General features: G+C 40.3%; 1 protein-coding gene across 7 annotated transcripts; it reads right to left on the minus strand.

Moving 5' to 3' along the window:
- Positions 1–592: 592 nt before the first annotated feature.
- LOC111749415 (endogenous retrovirus group K member 113 Gag polyprotein-like) lies at positions 593–15,605 on the minus strand. 7 transcript variants are annotated; one of them, XM_064295076.1, is made up of 5 exons: positions 14,379–15,605; positions 12,768–12,953; positions 8,237–9,969; positions 3,706–5,438; positions 2,024–2,080 (listed from the first exon to the last, which is right to left on the minus strand). In XM_064295076.1, exon 4 carries the CDS (start codon positions 5,136–5,138, stop codon positions 4,209–4,211), a length of 930 nt encoding a protein of 309 aa, XP_064151146.1. In that variant the 5' UTR covers positions 5,139–5,438; positions 8,237–9,969; positions 12,768–12,953; positions 14,379–15,605; the 3' UTR covers positions 2,024–2,080; positions 3,706–4,208. The 7 variants fall into 7 exon arrangements, with proteins under 7 accessions (XP_064151151.1, XP_064151146.1, XP_064151149.1 ...); XM_064295079.1 differs by lacking the exon at positions 14,379–15,605 and having other exon boundaries at positions 8,237–8,422; positions 9,848–9,969; positions 12,768–14,372; XM_064295078.1 differs by lacking the exon at positions 14,379–15,605 and having other exon boundaries at positions 8,237–8,693; positions 9,848–9,969; positions 12,768–14,372.
- Positions 15,606–18,711: the final 3,106 nt, after the last annotated feature.

Raw genomic sequence — 18,711 nt, forward strand, 5'->3', positions numbered from 1 at the left:
CCGTCCCAGTAGGGGAGCCTTGACGCTGGGCGTGGGGCTGGAAGAGGAGGATCTGACCGTGACTCCAGCGGGCCAGACCCCCCGGGGGCAATCTCCACACAGCCAGCACACATAGGCAACGCGCCCACGGGAATCTCAGATATAATAGTCATTCCAAGCAAGACAAGCAACTCTGGCTATATTCTGAGGTGCTACTCTCCTATCTCTCTGTTCCCTCCCCCACCCTCCCCAGGCGGCTTCATTAACATCTGAATAGCCTGAGCCAGAGGGAGAACTCTGATAGGGATCTGACTGTATTTTTTTTTTAGCGGATTTTCTGGAAAAACTAGTTTCCCAGTGATGGCTCGGAGACAACAATCCATATCAAACCACTTAAAGAAGCAGACCATGACAGCTTCTCCAACCCCCCAAACAAAAGAATCAAAATCTTTCCCAAATGAAGATACAATCTTGGAATTATCAGATACAGAATACACAAAACTAATTTACAGAATGCTTAATGATATCACAAATGAAATTAGGATATCTGCAGAAAAAACCCAGGAACACACTGATAAAACTGTTGAAGAACTCAAAAAGATTATTCAAGAACATAGTGGAAAAATTAATAAGTTGCAAGAATCCATAGAGAGACAACATGTAGAAATCCAAAAGATTAACAATAAAATTACAGAATTAGACAACGCACTAGGAAGTCAGAGGAGCAGACTCGACATCTGGAGGACCAGGGAATCAACACCAACATGGCTGAAAAAAAATCAAATAAAAGAATGAAAAAAAATGAAGAAACCCTAAGAATCATGTGGGACTCTGCCGGGGGCCAGCCTCAGCAATGAACAGGGTTACCAGAGGAGGGGTAGAGTTCGGCGAAAAAAGAACGAGCGGTAGAGTGTCTTATATTTTCATTCTGCAGAAAAAGAAGGCTCTGCTCTTTATTTTTTACATGGTCTTTTATATCATAAGCTTACAAAAGCATAACATCGCATGATCAATAAAGGGGCAGTACAAGATATAATCATAAACATCATTTCCCAGAGACATAATTTTCCAAGTGACACATAGTACAGTTCCGCATACATACACAAGTACAATGAGTTTTTTGTTTAATTGAAGAGAATATTTTGTTGATATATTTTTACACAAAATAATAATTGACTTCATATTGCTTTACACTTATGCTTAATCTTGCAATACCTTCCACAGTTTTTATAACAATTAATCTTTTTGCAAAATCATTGTTACATAGGCTTTGTCCATCTTGTCCAGGGTGGTCAAGTTCCTGAAGCCCAGCCACTTTGGGTTACGTCATATTGTCCACGATTATGCCAAGGACAATTAGCCCAATCTCTATACCCAAAGACCAGTCAAGCGCAGCAGTGAGCGGGGTGGACGAGAAAGTTGACCTGTAATTGGCTGAGAGATTGGCTGAGAGAACTCACTGCCTTTTGTTTTTCCACTTTTATGGGGTCATGTGTGGGTGGTGGTTTAATCACAAAAGGGCCTTGGTAAATACCAGGATTCCACCATCCTGTTTTTGTTTTCCATAGTCGAGCTATTTGTTTTTCCCCTAAGACAACTTCATGTTGATCCCCAAGTAACACACGGGCTGTCCCTACCCGAGATTTCACCAGGGGATTATGAGTAGGACGCCCCCCGTCCAAAGGTCCCTAAATCTATAATGGAATTTTATGCTTATACATTCTGCTATACACAGGCTGAAAATGAAACAGAAACATAACACAGATGACAGAGATATTCCTGACTTTTCAGGAATTCTTCGATGTTTATGCTAGGGGCAGTGGGTGCAGAGGGGCCGCCCTTGCAGCCTGGCTCTTCCTGACTTTTCAGGAATTCTTCAATGTTTATGCTGGGGGCAGTGGGTGCAGAGAGGCTGCCCTTGCAGCCTGGCTCCTCCTGACTTTTCAGGGATTCTTCAATGTTTATGCTGGGGGCAGTGGGTGCAGAGGGGCCGCCCTTGCAGCCTGGCTCCCAGCATCTCCCCCTTTTTTATTTTTTAATTTCGCTAGATGAAGATCTGAAGCCACCTTTTGGATAGCTTGATTTAAGATTCAGAAGATGACTGGAAGAAAGAACAACAAAATCAAGAATAAACATAAAGAAATACCCGTGTTTAACAGAATGTTTTTAAGACTATGCTTTTGAATAAAGGAATTTAAGGAATCAATAAATTGTTTGGCTGTTTGAGAAGAGGAAAAATCTTTTTCTGCTTTTGTAATATCTTGTATTTCCATATGTAATTTGTCAATATTAAAACTCAAATCGGAATGATTTCATATGCCCTGGATATGATTTTTGATTTTTTTTCCAATTATGTATGGTAGTATTTACAGGCAGTGGAGTAACACAAATCCATTTGAAACTTACATGGCATCTCAAAGTAAGTCGCACTTTGAGATTAGTGATTTCTTGTCCTATATATAGAATTGCTTCTTCAAGGGCATTAACTTCTTGTTGTAATTTTCTATCAATGGCTTCTTGTGTGGCTAAGGCTAGAGTAATATTTTTACTTAAATTATTTACATAGTTTGCAGTATGAATCTGTTGTGTTAACGCCATAGCAGAAAGTGAAAGAGAAGTTGCTAAAGCTATGAGAGCGGAAATCCCCAGTATTAAAGCTGCTACAAACCGTTTGGCTCGAGATAAAATAGCAGAAGCTTGTTTTAAGGCTTCTAGGCCTGAATCATCATACCAATCTTCTTGTAAATGTACAGGAATCATAATATATTTTGGCTGTTGTAAAATCATCATACTTTCGACAGGAATTGCAGGATTTATACAACTGGTCAGTATACAATTTTTACAAGAACTAACATAATGTTTTTTCTTGTTTTCTATAACAATACTAGAGTGATTGTTGCGGCTAATTAATAACACATATGGAGCAGGTACACAAGCTTGAATATCAAAACTCTCATTATTAAAAGGACGGGACAAAGTGACATTGCCGGCAGCAGTTGCCAGTCTCCACAAAGATGGATGTATGTTACCCGTGAAGGTAGAAAGAATAGGGGGAACCCATCCATTTATATGCCAACGATTAACTTTTTGTGGGAGAGGGACTAAGGTATCTTGCCAATTAAAACGATATCGAGCTGATTGTAAAAATAGACGATAATCATCTTCAGGATTTAAAATACTACAATCAATAAGACGTGCAGACATTTTAGGCAAAGCATATACAACTTGTGAATTATACATACAATTTCTCCAAATAGGAAATCCTTTTGAAGGGTCAATCATAGCCCAATCTTGATTGCTCTTAGAATCCTCAGGAGGCGACTTATCACAGGTAGGAAAAAGAGGAGTGTGTACTTTTGGGATACCTTTAAGAAAGTCAGTTTTTTCTGGAAGGATGAGGCGTAGAGCCCATAATAATCTATAAGGCTGTTGGTTTTGATTTCCATTAGGTGAGTCAGTAATCATTGATTTGAAGCCAAAAGGAATACAGCCAGGGATAGTTTTTTGCAAATTTCTTAATTGAATACAAATAGGAGGATTATCTGACATACCAGAATAGGAATAATTAGAATTAAAGCCCTGAGGGTTCCAAAATATGGTTTCGCCCCCCAGTAATGCAGAATTATTAGTAAATACAGAGGGGGAAGGATCTTCCCAGGTGACGGGATGAAATATAGGAGGTTTTGGGACATAAGCCCAATGTATATCAGCCGTAACAACACATACCTGGCAGGAAATGATAGCGAGCATAGCCACAAAAAGAGTACCCGCATTTACGGGAATATGTTGATCCACGGTTAAGGTGTGAGCCAGATGAGTAAGTTTTTTGAGTTGGCCCCAAGTTGGTGGCTCAGCCACAATGGTTTGATGGGTTCTTGAATAGGGAGTATGTCTCCGGCTTCTCCACCGCACCTTGTCTCGAGATAAAGAGTTGTTGAGGTTTGTAGAGGGTTGTATAAAGTCAGTGAGAGGGGGTGGAGTAGAAGATGAAGAGGAGGAACTAGAGACAGGCGAAGGTGGGGGTGTAGATGGAGCATTTTCAAGAGGCAGATTTCTCAGAAGAGTCATGGGAGGTGTTAGGTTTGTGAGCAGTGAGGGAGGAAGTGTTGGAGGATTTTTGGTGGTTTTTGGGTTTTACATGTCTGATGAGTCTGTCGGGTATCCACAAAGGGGAAGTTTTGTCCTGTAGGAAAACACAAGCATAGCCTCTTCCACAAGAGATTAATGGGTCAGGTCTTTTCCATTTTCCATAACAAGAAACTACCCCCAGGTAAGCAGGTTTTTGCCAGCTGATACCAATCATAAGGAGTCATCCAGCTGGTTGACAGAATATCTATTAACGACAATGTATATGGAGACAGGGGTCCATATTCTTTGCAGGCATTTTTAACCTCCTTGAGGAATTTATAAGAAAGAGGAGTCCATTCTGCATCCTCATCAAATTCCCCGCTATAATGTACTGGAAAGCACAAAGGGAGGGTAACGTCTCCCTCAGACAAGCCTTGTTTTAAGGCTGCTTTGATTTTTGATTTTCCTGCCAGAGAAGGAGGTGGGGGAGGTAAAGGTACTCTATTTCGAGGAGTAAAGGTCAATGATTTAACCTCATACTTTGGAGGCTGTGACTCAATTTGCAACTTTTGTAAAGGAAGAACAATATCCTCATCCTGATGATATCTAGCAGCCTCCTCCTCTAGATCGACTTGCTCCTCCGGGCTCAGAGTGTCATTCGTGATTGGATTAGATAGACCAACCAAGGGAGGGGCTGAAGGGATAGATGCTACAGAAGGATGTTTCTGAAGCAGAGGTGTTTCTTCCTCCTCTAAAGTGGGGTCAGAGTCAGGATTGTCTAGTACTTGGAATGCTTTAACAGAATCGGGAGTTGGGTCAAGAGTATCTCTGATAAGCATCCATAATGCAAAAGCATCAACAGGCACCCCCTCAGGACCACATCTAGTATAATGTTTTTGTAGCTGTTCTCCCACAGCTTTCCATATGTCCAAATTAACCGAGCCTCCCTCTGGGAACCAGGGGCATTGTTCCTGAACAAAATGTAAAAACCGAGCTACTTGGCTTCTAGTCACTGCGGTTCCCCTTTTTTTGAGCATACACGTGATGATATCAATAAACAGTTTCCTTTCTGCAGAGGATGTTTGTCCCATAGTGTTTTTCTAGTATTCTCCTGCTTATACAGGGGTCTAACAACTTCTCATATGTTTTGCCTATCTTTCCTTTCCTATCCCCGTCCTCTCTAACGACGGGGTGGCTAAAGGGAGCTTTTCTCCTTTCTTATCTAGCTCTAGGCAACAGCCCTATCTACCCCGAGACGACGTTGCTTACCTTCAGGTCCCTGTTCGGGCGCCAGTTGCCGGGGGCCAGCCTCAGCAATGAACAGGGTTACCAGAGGAGGGGTAGAGTTCGGCGAAAAAAGAACGAGCGGTAGAGTGTCTTATATTTTCATTCTGCAGAAAAAGAAGGCTCTGCTCTTTATTTTTTACATGGTCTTTTATATCATAAGCTTACAAAAGCATAACATCGCATGATCAATAAAGGGGCAGTACAAGATATAATCATAAACATCATTTCCCAGAGACATAATTTTCCAAGTGACACATAGTACAGTTCCGCATACATACACAAGTACAATGAGTTTTTTGTTTAATTGAAGAGAATATTTTGTTGATATATTTTTACACAAAATAATAATTGACTTCATATTGCTTTACACTTATGCTTAATCTTGCAATACCTTCCACAGTTTTTATAACAATTAATCTTTTTGCAAAATCATTGTTACATAGGCTTTGTCCATCTTGTCCAGGGTGGTCAAGTTCCTGAAGCCCAGCCACTTTGGGTTACGTCATATTGTCCACGATTATGCCAAGGACAATTAGCCCAATCTCTATACCCAAAGACCAGTCAAGCGCAGCAGTGAGCGGGGTGGACGAGAAAGTTGACCTGTAATTGGCTGAGAGATTGGCTGAGAGAACTCACTGCCTTTTGTTTTTCCACTTTTATGGGGTCATGTGTGGGTGGTGGTTTAATCACAAAAGGGCCTTGGTAAATACCAGGATTCCACCATCCTGTTTTTGTTTTCCATAGTCGAGCTATTTGTTTTTCCCCTAAGACAACTTCATGTTGATCCCCAAGTAACACACGGGCTGTCCCTACCCGAGATTTCACCAGGGGATTATGAGTAGGACGCCCCCCGTCCAAAGGTCCCTAAATCTATAATGGAATTTTATGCTTATACATTCTGCTATACACAGGCTGAAAATGAAACAGAAACATAACACAGATGACAGAGATATTCCTGACTTTTCAGGAATTCTTCGATGTTTATGCTAGGGGCAGTGGGTGCAGAGGGGCCGCCCTTGCAGCCTGGCTCTTCCTGACTTTTCAGGAATTCTTCAATGTTTATGCTGGGGGCAGTGGGTGCAGAGAGGCTGCCCTTGCAGCCTGGCTCCTCCTGACTTTTCAGGGATTCTTCAATGTTTATGCTGGGGGCAGTGGGTGCAGAGGGGCCGCCCTTGCAGCCTGGCTCCCAGCATCTCCCCCTTTTTTATTTTTTAATTTCGCTAGATGAAGATCTGAAGCCACCTTTTGGATAGCTTGATTTAAGATTCAGAAGATGACTGGAAGAAAGAACAACAAAATCAAGAATAAACATAAAGAAATACCCGTGTTTAACAGAATGTTTTTAAGACTATGCTTTTGAATAAAGGAATTTAAGGAATCAATAAATTGTTTGGCTGTTTGAGAAGAGGAAAAATCTTTTTCTGCTTTTGTAATATCTTGTATTTCCATATGTAATTTGTCAATATTAAAACTCAAATCGGAATGATTTCATATGCCCTGGATATGATTTTTGATTTTTTTTCCAATTATGTATGGTAGTATTTACAGGCAGTGGAGTAACACAAATCCATTTGAAACTTACATGGCATCTCAAAGTAAGTCGCACTTTGAGATTAGTGATTTCTTGTCCTATATATAGAATTGCTTCTTCAAGGGCATTAACTTCTTGTTGTAATTTTCTATCAATGGCTTCTTGTGTGGCTAAGGCTAGAGTAATATTTTTACTTAAATTATTTACATAGTTTGCAGTATGAATCTGTTGTGTTAACGCCATAGCAGAAAGTGAAAGAGAAGTTGCTAAAGCTATGAGAGCGGAAATCCCCAGTATTAAAGCTGCTACAAACCGTTTGGCTCGAGATAAAATAGCAGAAGCTTGTTTTAAGGCTTCTAGGCCTGAATCATCATACCAATCTTCTTGTAAATGTACAGGAATCATAATATATTTTGGCTGTTGTAAAATCATCATACTTTCGACAGGAATTGCAGGATTTATACAACTGGTCAGTATACAATTTTTACAAGAACTAACATAATGTTTTTTCTTGTTTTCTATAACAATACTAGAGTGATTGTTGCGGCTAATTAATAACACATATGGAGCAGGTACACAAGCTTGAATATCAAAACTCTCATTATTAAAAGGACGGGACAAAGTGACATTGCCGGCAGCAGTTGCCAGTCTCCACAAAGATGGATGTATGTTACCCGTGAAGGTAGAAAGAATAGGGGGAACCCATCCATTTATATGCCAACGATTAACTTTTTGTGGGAGAGGGACTAAGGTATCTTGCCAATTAAAACGATATCGAGCTGATTGTAAAAATAGATGATAATCATCTTCAGGATTTAAAATACTACAATCAATAAGACGTGCAGACATTTTAGGCAAAGCATATACAACTTGTGAATTATACATACAATTTCTCCAAATAGGAAATCCTTTTGAAGGGTCAATCATAGCCCAATCTTGATTGCTCTTAGAATCCTCAGGAGGCGACTTATCACAGGTAGGAAAAAGAGGAGTGTGTACTTTTGGGATACCTTTAAGAAAGTCAGTTTTTTCTGGAAGGATGAGGCGTAGAGCCCATAATAATCTATAAGGCTGTTGGTTTTGATTTCCATTAGGTGAGTCAGTAATCATTGATTTGAAGCCAAAAGGAATACAGCCAGGGATAGTTTTTTGCAAATTTCTTAATTGAATACAAATAGGAGGATTATCTGACATACCAGAATAGGAATAATTAGAATTAAAGCCCTGAGGGTTCCAAAATATGGTTTCGCCCCCCAGTAATGCAGAATTATTAGTAAATACAGAGGGGGAAGGATCTTCCCAGGTGACGGGATGAAATATAGGAGGTTTTGGGACATAAGCCCAATGTATATCAGCCGTAACAACACATACCTGGCAGGAAATGATAGCGAGCATAGCCACAAAAAGAGTACCCGCATTTACGGGAATATGTTGATCCACGGTTAAGGTGTGAGCCAGATGAGTAAGTTTTTTGAGTTGGCCCCAAGTTGGTGGCTCAGCCACAATGGTTTGATGGGTTCTTGAATAGGGAGTATGTCTCCGGCTTCTCCACCGCACCTTGTCTCGAGATAAAGAGTTGTTGAGGTTTGTAGAGGGTTGTATAAAGTCAGTGAGAGGGGGTGGAGTAGAAGATGAAGAGGAGGAACTAGAGACAGGCGAAGGTGGGGGTGTAGATGGAGCATTTTCAAGAGGCAGATTTCTCAGAAGAGTCATGGGAGGTGTTAGGTTTGTGAGCAGTGAGGGAGGAAGTGTTGGAGGATTTTTGGTGGTTTTTGGGTTTTACATGTCTGATGAGTCTGTCGGGTATCCACAAAGGGGAAGTTTTGTCCTGTAGGAAAACACAAGCATAGCCTCTTCCACAAGAGATTAATGGGTCAGGTCTTTTCCATTTTCCATAACAAGAAACTACCCCCAGGTAAGCAGGTTTTTGCCAGCTGATACCAATCATAAGGAGTCATCCAGCTGGTTGACAGAATATCTATTAACGACAATGTATATGGAGACAGGGGTCCATATTCTTTGCAGGCATTTTTAACCTCCTTGAGGAATTTATAAGAAAGAGGAGTCCATTCTGCATCCTCATCAAATTCCCCGCTATAATGTACTGGAAAGCACAAAGGGAGGGTAACGTCTCCCTCAGACAAGCCTTGTTTTAAGGCTGCTTTGATTTTTGATTTTCCTGCCAGAGAAGGAGGTGGGGGAGGTAAAGGTACTCTATTTCGAGGAGTAAAGGTCAATGATTTAACCTCATACTTTGGAGGCTGTGACTCAATTTGCAACTTTTGTAAAGGAAGAACAATATCCTCATCCTGATGATATCTAGCAGCCTCCTCCTCTAGATCGACTTGCTCCTCCGGGCTCAGAGTGTCATTCGTGATTGGATTAGATAGACCAACCAAGGGAGGGGCTGAAGGGGTAGATGCTACAGAAGGATGTTTCTGAAGCAGAGGTGTTTCTTCCTCCTCTAAAGTGGGGTCAGAGTCAGGATTGTCTAGTACTTGGAATGCTTTAACAGAATCGGGAGTTGGGTCAAGAGTATCTCTGATAAGCATCCATAATGCAAAAGCATCAACAGGCACCCCCTCAGGACCACATCTAGTATAATGTTTTTGTAGCTGTTCTCCCACAGCTTTCCATATGTCCAAATTAACCGAGCCTCCCTCTGGGAACCAGGGGCATTGTTCCTGAACAAAATGTAAAAACCGAGCTACTTGGCTTCTAGTCACTGCGGTTCCCCTTTTTTTGAGCATACACGTGATGATATCAATAAACAGTTTCCTTTCTGCAGAGGATGTTTGTCCCATAGTGTTTTTCTAGTATTCTCCTGCTTATACAGGGGTCTAACAACTTCTCATATGTTTTGCCTATCTTTCCTTTCCTATCCCCGTCCTCTCTAACGACGGGGTGGCTAAAGGGAGCTTTTCTCCTTTCTTATCTAGCTCTAGGCAACAGCCCTATCTACCCCGAGACGACGTTGCTTACCTTCAGGTCCCTGTTCGGGCGCCAGTTGCCGGGGGCCAGCCTCAGCAATGAACAGGGTTACCAGAGGAGGGGTAGAGTTCGGCGAAAAAAGAACGAGCGGTAGAGTGTCTTATATTTTCATTCTGCAGAAAAAGAAGGCTCTGCTCTTTATTTTTTACATGGTCTTTTATATCATAAGCTTACAAAAGCATAACATCGCATGATCAATAAAGGGGCAGTACAAGATATAATCATAAACATCATTTCCCAGAGACATAATTTTCCAAGTGACACATAGTACAGTTCCGCATACATACACAAGTACAATGAGTTTTTTGTTTAATTGAAGAGAATATTTTGTTGATATATTTTTACACAAAATAATAATTGACTTCATATTGCTTTACACTTATGCTTAATCTTGCAATACCTTCCACAGTTTTTATAACAATTAATCTTTTTGCAAAATCATTGTTACATAGGCTTTGTCCATCTTGTCCAGGGTGGTCAAGTTCCTGAAGCCCAGCCACTTTGGGTTACGTCATATTGTCCACGATTATGCCAAGGACAATTAGCCCAATCTCTATACCCAAAGACCAGTCAAGCGCAGCAGTGAGCGGGGTGGACGAGAAAGTTGACCTGTAATTGGCTGAGAGATTGGCTGAGAGAACTCACTGCCTTTTGTTTTTCCACTTTTATGGGGTCATGTGTGGGTGGTGGTTTAATCACAAAAGGGCCTTGGTAAATACCAGGATTCCACCATCCTGTTTTTGTTTTCCATAGTCGAGCTATTTGTTTTTCCCCTAAGACAACTTCATGTTGATCCCCAAGTAACACACGGGCTGTCCCTACCCGAGATTTCACCAGGGGATTATGAGTAGGACGCCCCCCGTCCAAAGGTCCCTAAATCTATAATGGAATTTTATGCTTATACATTCTGCTATACACAGGCTGAAAATGAAACAGAAACATAACACAGATGACAGAGATATTCCTGACTTTTCAGGAATTCTTCGATGTTTATGCTAGGGGCAGTGGGTGCAGAGGGGCCGCCCTTGCAGCCTGGCTCTTCCTGACTTTTCAGGAATTCTTCAATGTTTATGCTGGGGGCAGTGGGTGCAGAGAGGCTGCCCTTGCAGCCTGGCTCCTCCTGACTTTTCAGGGATTCTTCAATGTTTATGCTGGGGGCAGTGGGTGCAGAGGGGCCGCCCTTGCAGCCTGGCTCCCAGCATCTCCCCCTTTTTTATTTTTTAATTTCGCTAGATGAAGATCTGAAGCCACCTTTTGGATAGCTTGATTTAAGATTCAGAAGATGACTGGAAGAAAGAACAACAAAATCAAGAATAAACATAAAGAAATACCCGTGTTTAACAGAATGTTTTTAAGACTATGCTTTTGAATAAAGGAATTTAAGGAATCAATAAATTGTTTGGCTGTTTGAGAAGAGGAAAAATCTTTTTCTGCTTTTGTAATATCTTGTATTTCCATATGTAATTTGTCAATATTAAAACTCAAATCGGAATGATTTCATATGCCCTGGATATGATTTTTGATTTTTTTTCCAATTATGTATGGTAGTATTTACAGGCAGTGGAGTAACACAAATCCATTTGAAACTTACATGGCATCTCAAAGTAAGTCGCACTTTGAGATTAGTGATTTCTTGTCCTATATATAGAATTGCTTCTTCAAGGGCATTAACTTCTTGTTGTAATTTTCTATCAATGGCTTCTTGTGTGGCTAAGGCTAGAGTAATATTTTTACTTAAATTATTTACATAGTTTGCAGTATGAATCTGTTGTGTTAACGCCATAGCAGAAAGTGAAAGAGAAGTTGCTAAAGCTATGAGAGCGGAAATCCCCAGTATTAAAGCTGCTACAAACCGTTTGGCTCGAGATAAAATAGCAGAAGCTTGTTTTAAGGCTTCTAGGCCTGAATCATCATACCAATCTTCTTGTAAATGTACAGGAATCATAATATATTTTGGCTGTTGTAAAATCATCATACTTTCGACAGGAATTGCAGGATTTATACAACTGGTCAGTATACAATTTTTACAAGAACTAACATAATGTTTTTTCTTGTTTTCTATAACAATACTAGAGTGATTGTTGCGGCTAATTAATAACACATATGGAGCAGGTACACAAGCTTGAATATCAAAACTCTCATTATTAAAAGGACGGGACAAAGTGACATTGCCGGCAGCAGTTGCCAGTCTCCACAAAGATGGATGTATGTTACCCGTGAAGGTAGAAAGAATAGGGGGAACCCATCCATTTATATGCCAACGATTAACTTTTTGTGGGAGAGGGACTAAGGTATCTTGCCAATTAAAACGATATCGAGCTGATTGTAAAAATAGACGATAATCATCTTCAGGATTTAAAATACTACAATCAATAAGACGTGCAGACATTTTAGGCAAAGCATATACAACTTGTGAATTATACATACAATTTCTCCAAATAGGAAATCCTTTTGAAGGGTCAATCATAGCCCAATCTTGATTGCTCTTAGAATCCTCAGGAGGCGACTTATCACAGGTAGGAAAAAGAGGAGTGTGTACTTTTGGGATACCTTTAAGAAAGTCAGTTTTTTCTGGAAGGATGAGGCGTAGAGCCCATAATAATCTATAAGGCTGTTGGTTTTGATTTCCATTAGGTGAGTCAGTAATCATTGATTTGAAGCCAAAAGGAATACAGCCAGGGATAGTTTTTTGCAAATTTCTTAATTGAATACAAATAGGAGGATTATCTGACATACCAGAATAGGAATAATTAGAATTAAAGCCCTGAGGGTTCCAAAATATGGTTTCGCCCCCCAGTAATGCAGAATTATTAGTAAATACAGAGGGGGAAGGATCTTCCCAGGTGACGGGATGAAATATAGGAGGTTTTGGGACATAAGCCCAATGTATATCAGCCGTAACAACACATACCTGGCAGGAAATGATAGCGAGCATAGCCACAAAAAGAGTACCCGCATTTACGGGAATATGTTGATCCACGGTTAAGGTGTGAGCCAGATGAGTAAGTTTTTTGAGTTGGCCCCAAGTTGGTGGCTCAGCCACAATGGTTTGATGGGTTCTTGAATAGGGAGTATGTCTCCGGCTTCTCCACCGCACCTTGTCTCGAGATAAAGAGTTGTTGAGGTTTGTAGAGGGTTGTATAAAGTCAGTGAGAGGGGGTGGAGTAGAAGATGAAGAGGAGGAACTAGAGACAGGCGAAGGTGGGGGTGTAGATGGAGCATTTTCAAGAGGCAGATTTCTCAGAAGAGTCATGGGAGGTGTTAGGTTTGTGAGCAGTGAGGGAGGAAGTGTTGGAGGATTTTTGGTGGTTTTTGGGTTTTACATGTCTGATGAGTCTGTCGGGTATCCACAAAGGGGAAGTTTTGTCCTGTAGGAAAACACAAGCATAGCCTCTTCCACAAGAGATTAATGGGTCAGGTCTTTTCCATTTTCCATAACAAGAAACTACCCCCAGGTAAGCAGGTTTTTGCCAGCTGATACCAATCATAAGGAGTCATCCAGCTGGTTGACAGAATATCTATTAACGACAATGTATATGGAGACAGGGGTCCATATTCTTTGCAGGCATTTTTAACCTCCTTGAGGAATTTATAAGAAAGAGGAGTCCATTCTGCATCCTCATCAAATTCCCCGCTATAATGTACTGGAAAGCACAAAGGGAGGGTAACGTCTCCCTCAGACAAGCCTTGTTTTAAGGCTGCTTTGATTTTTGATTTTCCTGCCAGAGAAGGAGGTGGGGGAGGTAAAGGTACTCTATTTCGAGGAGTAAAGGTCAATGATTTAACCTCATACTTTGGAGGCTGTGACTCAATTTGCAACTTTTGTAAAGGAAGAACAATATCCTCATCCTGATGATATCTAGCAGCCTCCTCCTCTAGATCGACTTGCTCCTCCGGGCTCAGAGTGTCATTCGTGATTGGATTAGATAGACCAACCAAGGGAGGGGCTGAAGGGGTAGATGCTACAGAAGGATGTTTCTGAAGCAGAGGTGTTTCTTCCTCCTCTAAAGTGGGGTCAGAGTCAGGATTGTCTAGTACTTGGAATGCTTTAACAGAATCGGGAGTTGGGTCAAGAGTATCTCTGATAAGCATCCATAATGCAAAAGCATCAACAGGCACCCCCTCAGGACCACATCTAGTATAATGTTTTTGTAGCTGTTCTCCCACAGCTTTCCATATGTCCAAATTAACCGAGCCTCCCTCTGGGAACCAGGGGCATTGTTCCTGAACAAAATGTAAAAACCGAGCTACTTGGCTTCTAGTCACTGCGGTTCCCCTTTTTTTGAGCATACACGTGATGATATCAATAAACAGTTTCCTTTCTGCAGAGGATGTTTGTCCCATAGTGTTTTTCTAGTATTCTCCTGCTTATACAGGGGTCTAACAACTTCTCATATGTTTTGCCTATCTTTCCTTTCCTATCCCCGTCCTCTCTAACGACGGGGTGGCTAAAGGGAGCTTTTCTCCTTTCTTATCTAGCTCTAGGCAACAGCCCTATCTACCCCGAGACGACGTTGCTTACCTTCAGGTCCCTGTTCGGGCGCCAGTTGCCGGGGGCCAGCCTCAGCAATGAACAGGGTTACCAGAGGAGGGGTAGAGTTCGGCGAAAAAAGAACGAGCGGTAGAGTGTCTTATATTTTCATTCTGCAGAAAAAGAAGGCTCTGCTCTTTATTTTTTACATGGTCTTTTATATCATAAGCTTACAAAAGCATAACATCGCATGATCAATAAAGGGGCAGTACAAGATATAATCATAAACATCATTTCCCAGAGACATAATTTTCCAAGTGACACATAGTACAGTTCCGCATACATACACAAGTACAATGAGTTTTTTGTTTAATTGAAGAGAATATTTTGTTGATATATTTTTACACAAAATAATAATTGACTTCATATTGCTTTACACTTATGCTTAATCTTGCAATACCTTCCACAGTTTTTATAACAATTAATCTTTTTGCAAAATCATTGTTACATAGGCTTTGTCCATCTTGTCCAGGGTGGTCAAGTTCCTGAAGCCCAGCCACTTTGGGTTACGTCATATTGTCCACGATTATGCCAAGGACAATTAGCCCAATCTCTATACCCAAAGACCAGTCAAGCGCAGCAGTGAGCGGGGTGGACGAGAAAGTTGACCTGTAATTGGCTGAGAGATTGGCTGAGAGAACTCACTGCCTTTTGTTTTTCCACTTTTATGGGGTCATGTGTGGGTGGTAGTTTAATCACAAAAGGGCCTTGGTAAATACCAGGATTCCACCATCCTGTTTTTGTTTTCCATAGTCGAGCTATTTGTTTTTCCCCTAAGACAACTTCATGTTGATCCCCAAGTAACACACGGGCTGTCCCTACCCGAGATTTCACCAGGGGATTATGAGTAGGACGCCCCCCGTCCAAAGGTCCCTAAATCTATAATGGAATTTTATGCTTATACATTCTGCTATACACAGGCTGAAAATGAAACAGAAACATAACACAGATGACAGAGATATTCCTGACTTTTCAGGAATTCTTCGATGTTTATGCTAGGGGCAGTGGGTGCAGAGGGGCCGCCCTTGCAGCCTGGCTCTTCCTGACTTTTCAGGAATTCTTCAATGTTTATGCTGGGGGCAGTGGGTGCAGAGAGGCTGCCCTTGCAGCCTGGCTCCTCCTGACTTTTCAGGGATTCTTCAATGTTTATGCTGGGGGCAGTGGGTGCAGAGGGGCCGCCCTTGCAGCCTGGCTCCCAGCAGGACTCTATCAAGAAGGATAACCTGCGGGTGATTGGAGTCCCAGAACAGGGCGGGGGGACAGAAAACACAGAGAAAATAGTTGAAGAACTCCTGACAGAAAACTTCCCTGACATCATGAAAGACGAAAGGATATCTATCCAAGATGCTCATCGAATCCCATTTAAGATTGATACAAAAAGAAAAACACCAAGACATATTATCATCAAACTCACCAAAACCAAAGATAAAGAGAAAATTTTAAAAGCAGCCAGGGAGAAAAGAAAGGTTTCCTTCAAGGGAGAATCAATAAGAATATGTTCTGACTACTCAGCAGAAACCATGCAGGCAAGAAGGGAATGGGACAACATATACAGAACACTGAAGGAGAAAAACTGCCAGCCAAGGATCATATATCCAGCAAAACTCTCTCTGAAATATGAAGGTGAAATTAAGATATTTACAGACAAACACAAGTTTAGAGAATTTGCAAAAACCAAACCAAAGCTACAAGAAATACTAAAGGATATTGTTTGGTCAGAGAACCAATAATATCAGATATCAGCACAACACAAGGTCACAAAACAGAACGTCCTCATATCAACTCAAATAGGGAAATCACAAAAACAAACAAATTAAGATTAATTAAAAAAAAAATACACATAACAGGGAACCATGGAAGTCAATATGTAAAAGATCACAATAATCAAAAAGAGGGACTAAATACAGGAGGCATTGAACTGCCATATGGAGAGTGATACAAGGCGATATAGAACAATACAAGTTAGGTTTTTACTTAGAAAAATAGGGGTAAATAATAAGGTAACCACAAAAAGGTATAACAACTCTATAACTCAAGATAAAAACCAAGAAAAACGTAACGACTCAACTAACATAAAGTCAAGCACTATGAAAATGAGGATCTCACAATTTACTAAGAAAAATGCCTCAGCACAAAAAAGTATGTGGAAAAATGAAATTGTCAACAACACACATAAAAAGGCATCAAAATGACAGCACTAAAAACTTATTTATCTATAATTACACTGAATGTAAATGGACTAAATGCACCAATAAAGAGACAGAGAGTCACAGACTGGATAAAGAAACACGATCCATCTATATGCTGCCTACAAGAGACACACCTTAGACTTAGAGACACAAACAAACTAAAACTCAAAGGATGGAAAAAAGTATATCAAGCAAACAATAAGCAAAAAAGAAGAGGAGTAGCAATATTAATTTCTGACAAAATAGACTTTAGACTTAAATCCACCACAAAGGATAAAGAAGGACACTATATAATGATAAAAGGGACAATTGATCAGGAAGACATAACCATATTAAATATTTACGCACCCAATGACAGGGCTGCAAGATACATAAATCAAATTTTAACAGAATTGAAAAGCGAGATAGATACCTCCACAATTATAGTAGGAGACTTCAACACACCACTTTCGGAGAAGGACAGGACATCCAGTGAGAAGCTCAACAGAGACACGGAAGATCTAATTACAACAATCAACCAACTTGACCTCATTGACTTATACAGAACTCTCCACCCAACTGCTGCAAAATATACTTTTTTTTCTAGTGCACATGGAACATTCTCCAGAATAGACCACATATTAGGTCATAAAACAAACCTTTGCAGAGTCCAAAACATCGAAATATTACAAAGCATCTTCTCAGACCACAAGGCAATAAAACTAGAGATCAATAACAGAAAAACTAGGGAAAAGAAATCAAATACTTGGAAAATGAACAATACCCTCCTGAAAAAAGACTGGGTTATAGAAGACATCAAGGAGGGAATAAGGAAATTCATAGAAAGCAACGAGAATGAAAATACTTCCTATCAAAACCTCTGGGACACAGCAAAAGCAGTGCTCAGAGGCCAATTTATATCGATAAATGCACACATACAAAAAGAAGAAAGAGCCAAAATCAGAGAACTGTCCCTACAACTTGAACAAATAGAAACTGAGCAACAAAAGAATCCATCAGGCACCAGAAGAAAACAAATAATAAAAATTAGAGCTGAACTAAATGAATTAGACAACAGAAAAACAATTGAAAGAATTAACAAAGCCAAAAGCTGGTTCTTTGAAAAAATTAACAAAATTGATAAACCATTGGCTAGACTGACTAAAGAAATACAGGAAAGGAAACAAATAACCCGAATAAGAAATGAGAAGGACCACATCACAACAGAACCAAATGAAATTAAAAGAATCATTTCAGATTATTATGAAAAATTGTACTCTAACAAATTTGAAAACCTAGAAGAAATGGATGAATTCCTGGAAAAACACTACCTACCTAAACTAACACATTCAGAAGTAGAACAACTAAATAGACCCATAACAAAAAAAGAGATTGAAACGGTAATCAAAAAACTCCCAACAAAAAAAAGCCCTGGCCCGGACGGCTTCACTGCAGAGTTCTACCAAACTTTCAGAGAAGAGTTAACACCACTACTACTAAAGGTATTCCAAAGCATAGAAAATGACGGAATACTACCCAACTCATTCTATGAAGCCACCATCTCACTGATACCAAAACCAGGTAAAGACATTACAAAAAAAGAAAATTATAGACCTATATCCCTCATGAACATTAATGCAAAAATCCTCAACAAAATTCTAGCCAATAGAATCCAACAACACATCAAAAAAATAATTCACCCTGATCAAGTGGGATTTATACCAGGTATGCAAGGCTGGTTTAATATCAGAAAAACCATTAATGTAATCCATCACATAAATAAAACAAAAGACAAAAACCACATGATCTTATCAATTGATGCAGAAAAGGCATTTGACAATGTCCAACACCCATTCATGATAAAAACTCTTACCAAAATAGGAATTGAAGGAAAATTCCTCAACATAACAAAGGGCATCTATGCAAAGCCCACAGCCAATATCACTCTAAATGGAGAGAACCTGAAAGCATTTCCCTTGAGAACGGGAACCAGACAAGGATGCCCTTTATCACCGCTCGTATTCAACATCGTGTTGGAAGTCCTAGCCAGGGCAATTAGGCTAGACAAAGAAATAAAAGGTATCCGGATTGGCAAGGAAGAAGTAAAGTCATCACTATTTGCAGATGACGTGATTATATACACAGAAAACCCTAAG

The sequence above is a fragment of the Loxodonta africana genome, chromosome 12, assembly GCF_030014295.1.
Source record: "Loxodonta africana isolate mLoxAfr1 chromosome 12, mLoxAfr1.hap2, whole genome shotgun sequence".
Classification (NCBI taxonomy): Eukaryota; Metazoa; Chordata; class Mammalia; order Proboscidea; family Elephantidae; genus Loxodonta; species Loxodonta africana.

Bases quoted from the DNA above. Each gene is read 5' to 3' on its own strand.
- LOC111749415 (XM_064295081.1), bottom strand. From the start codon at position 5,138: ATGGGACAAACATCCTCTGCAGAAAGGAAACTGTTTATTGATATCATC.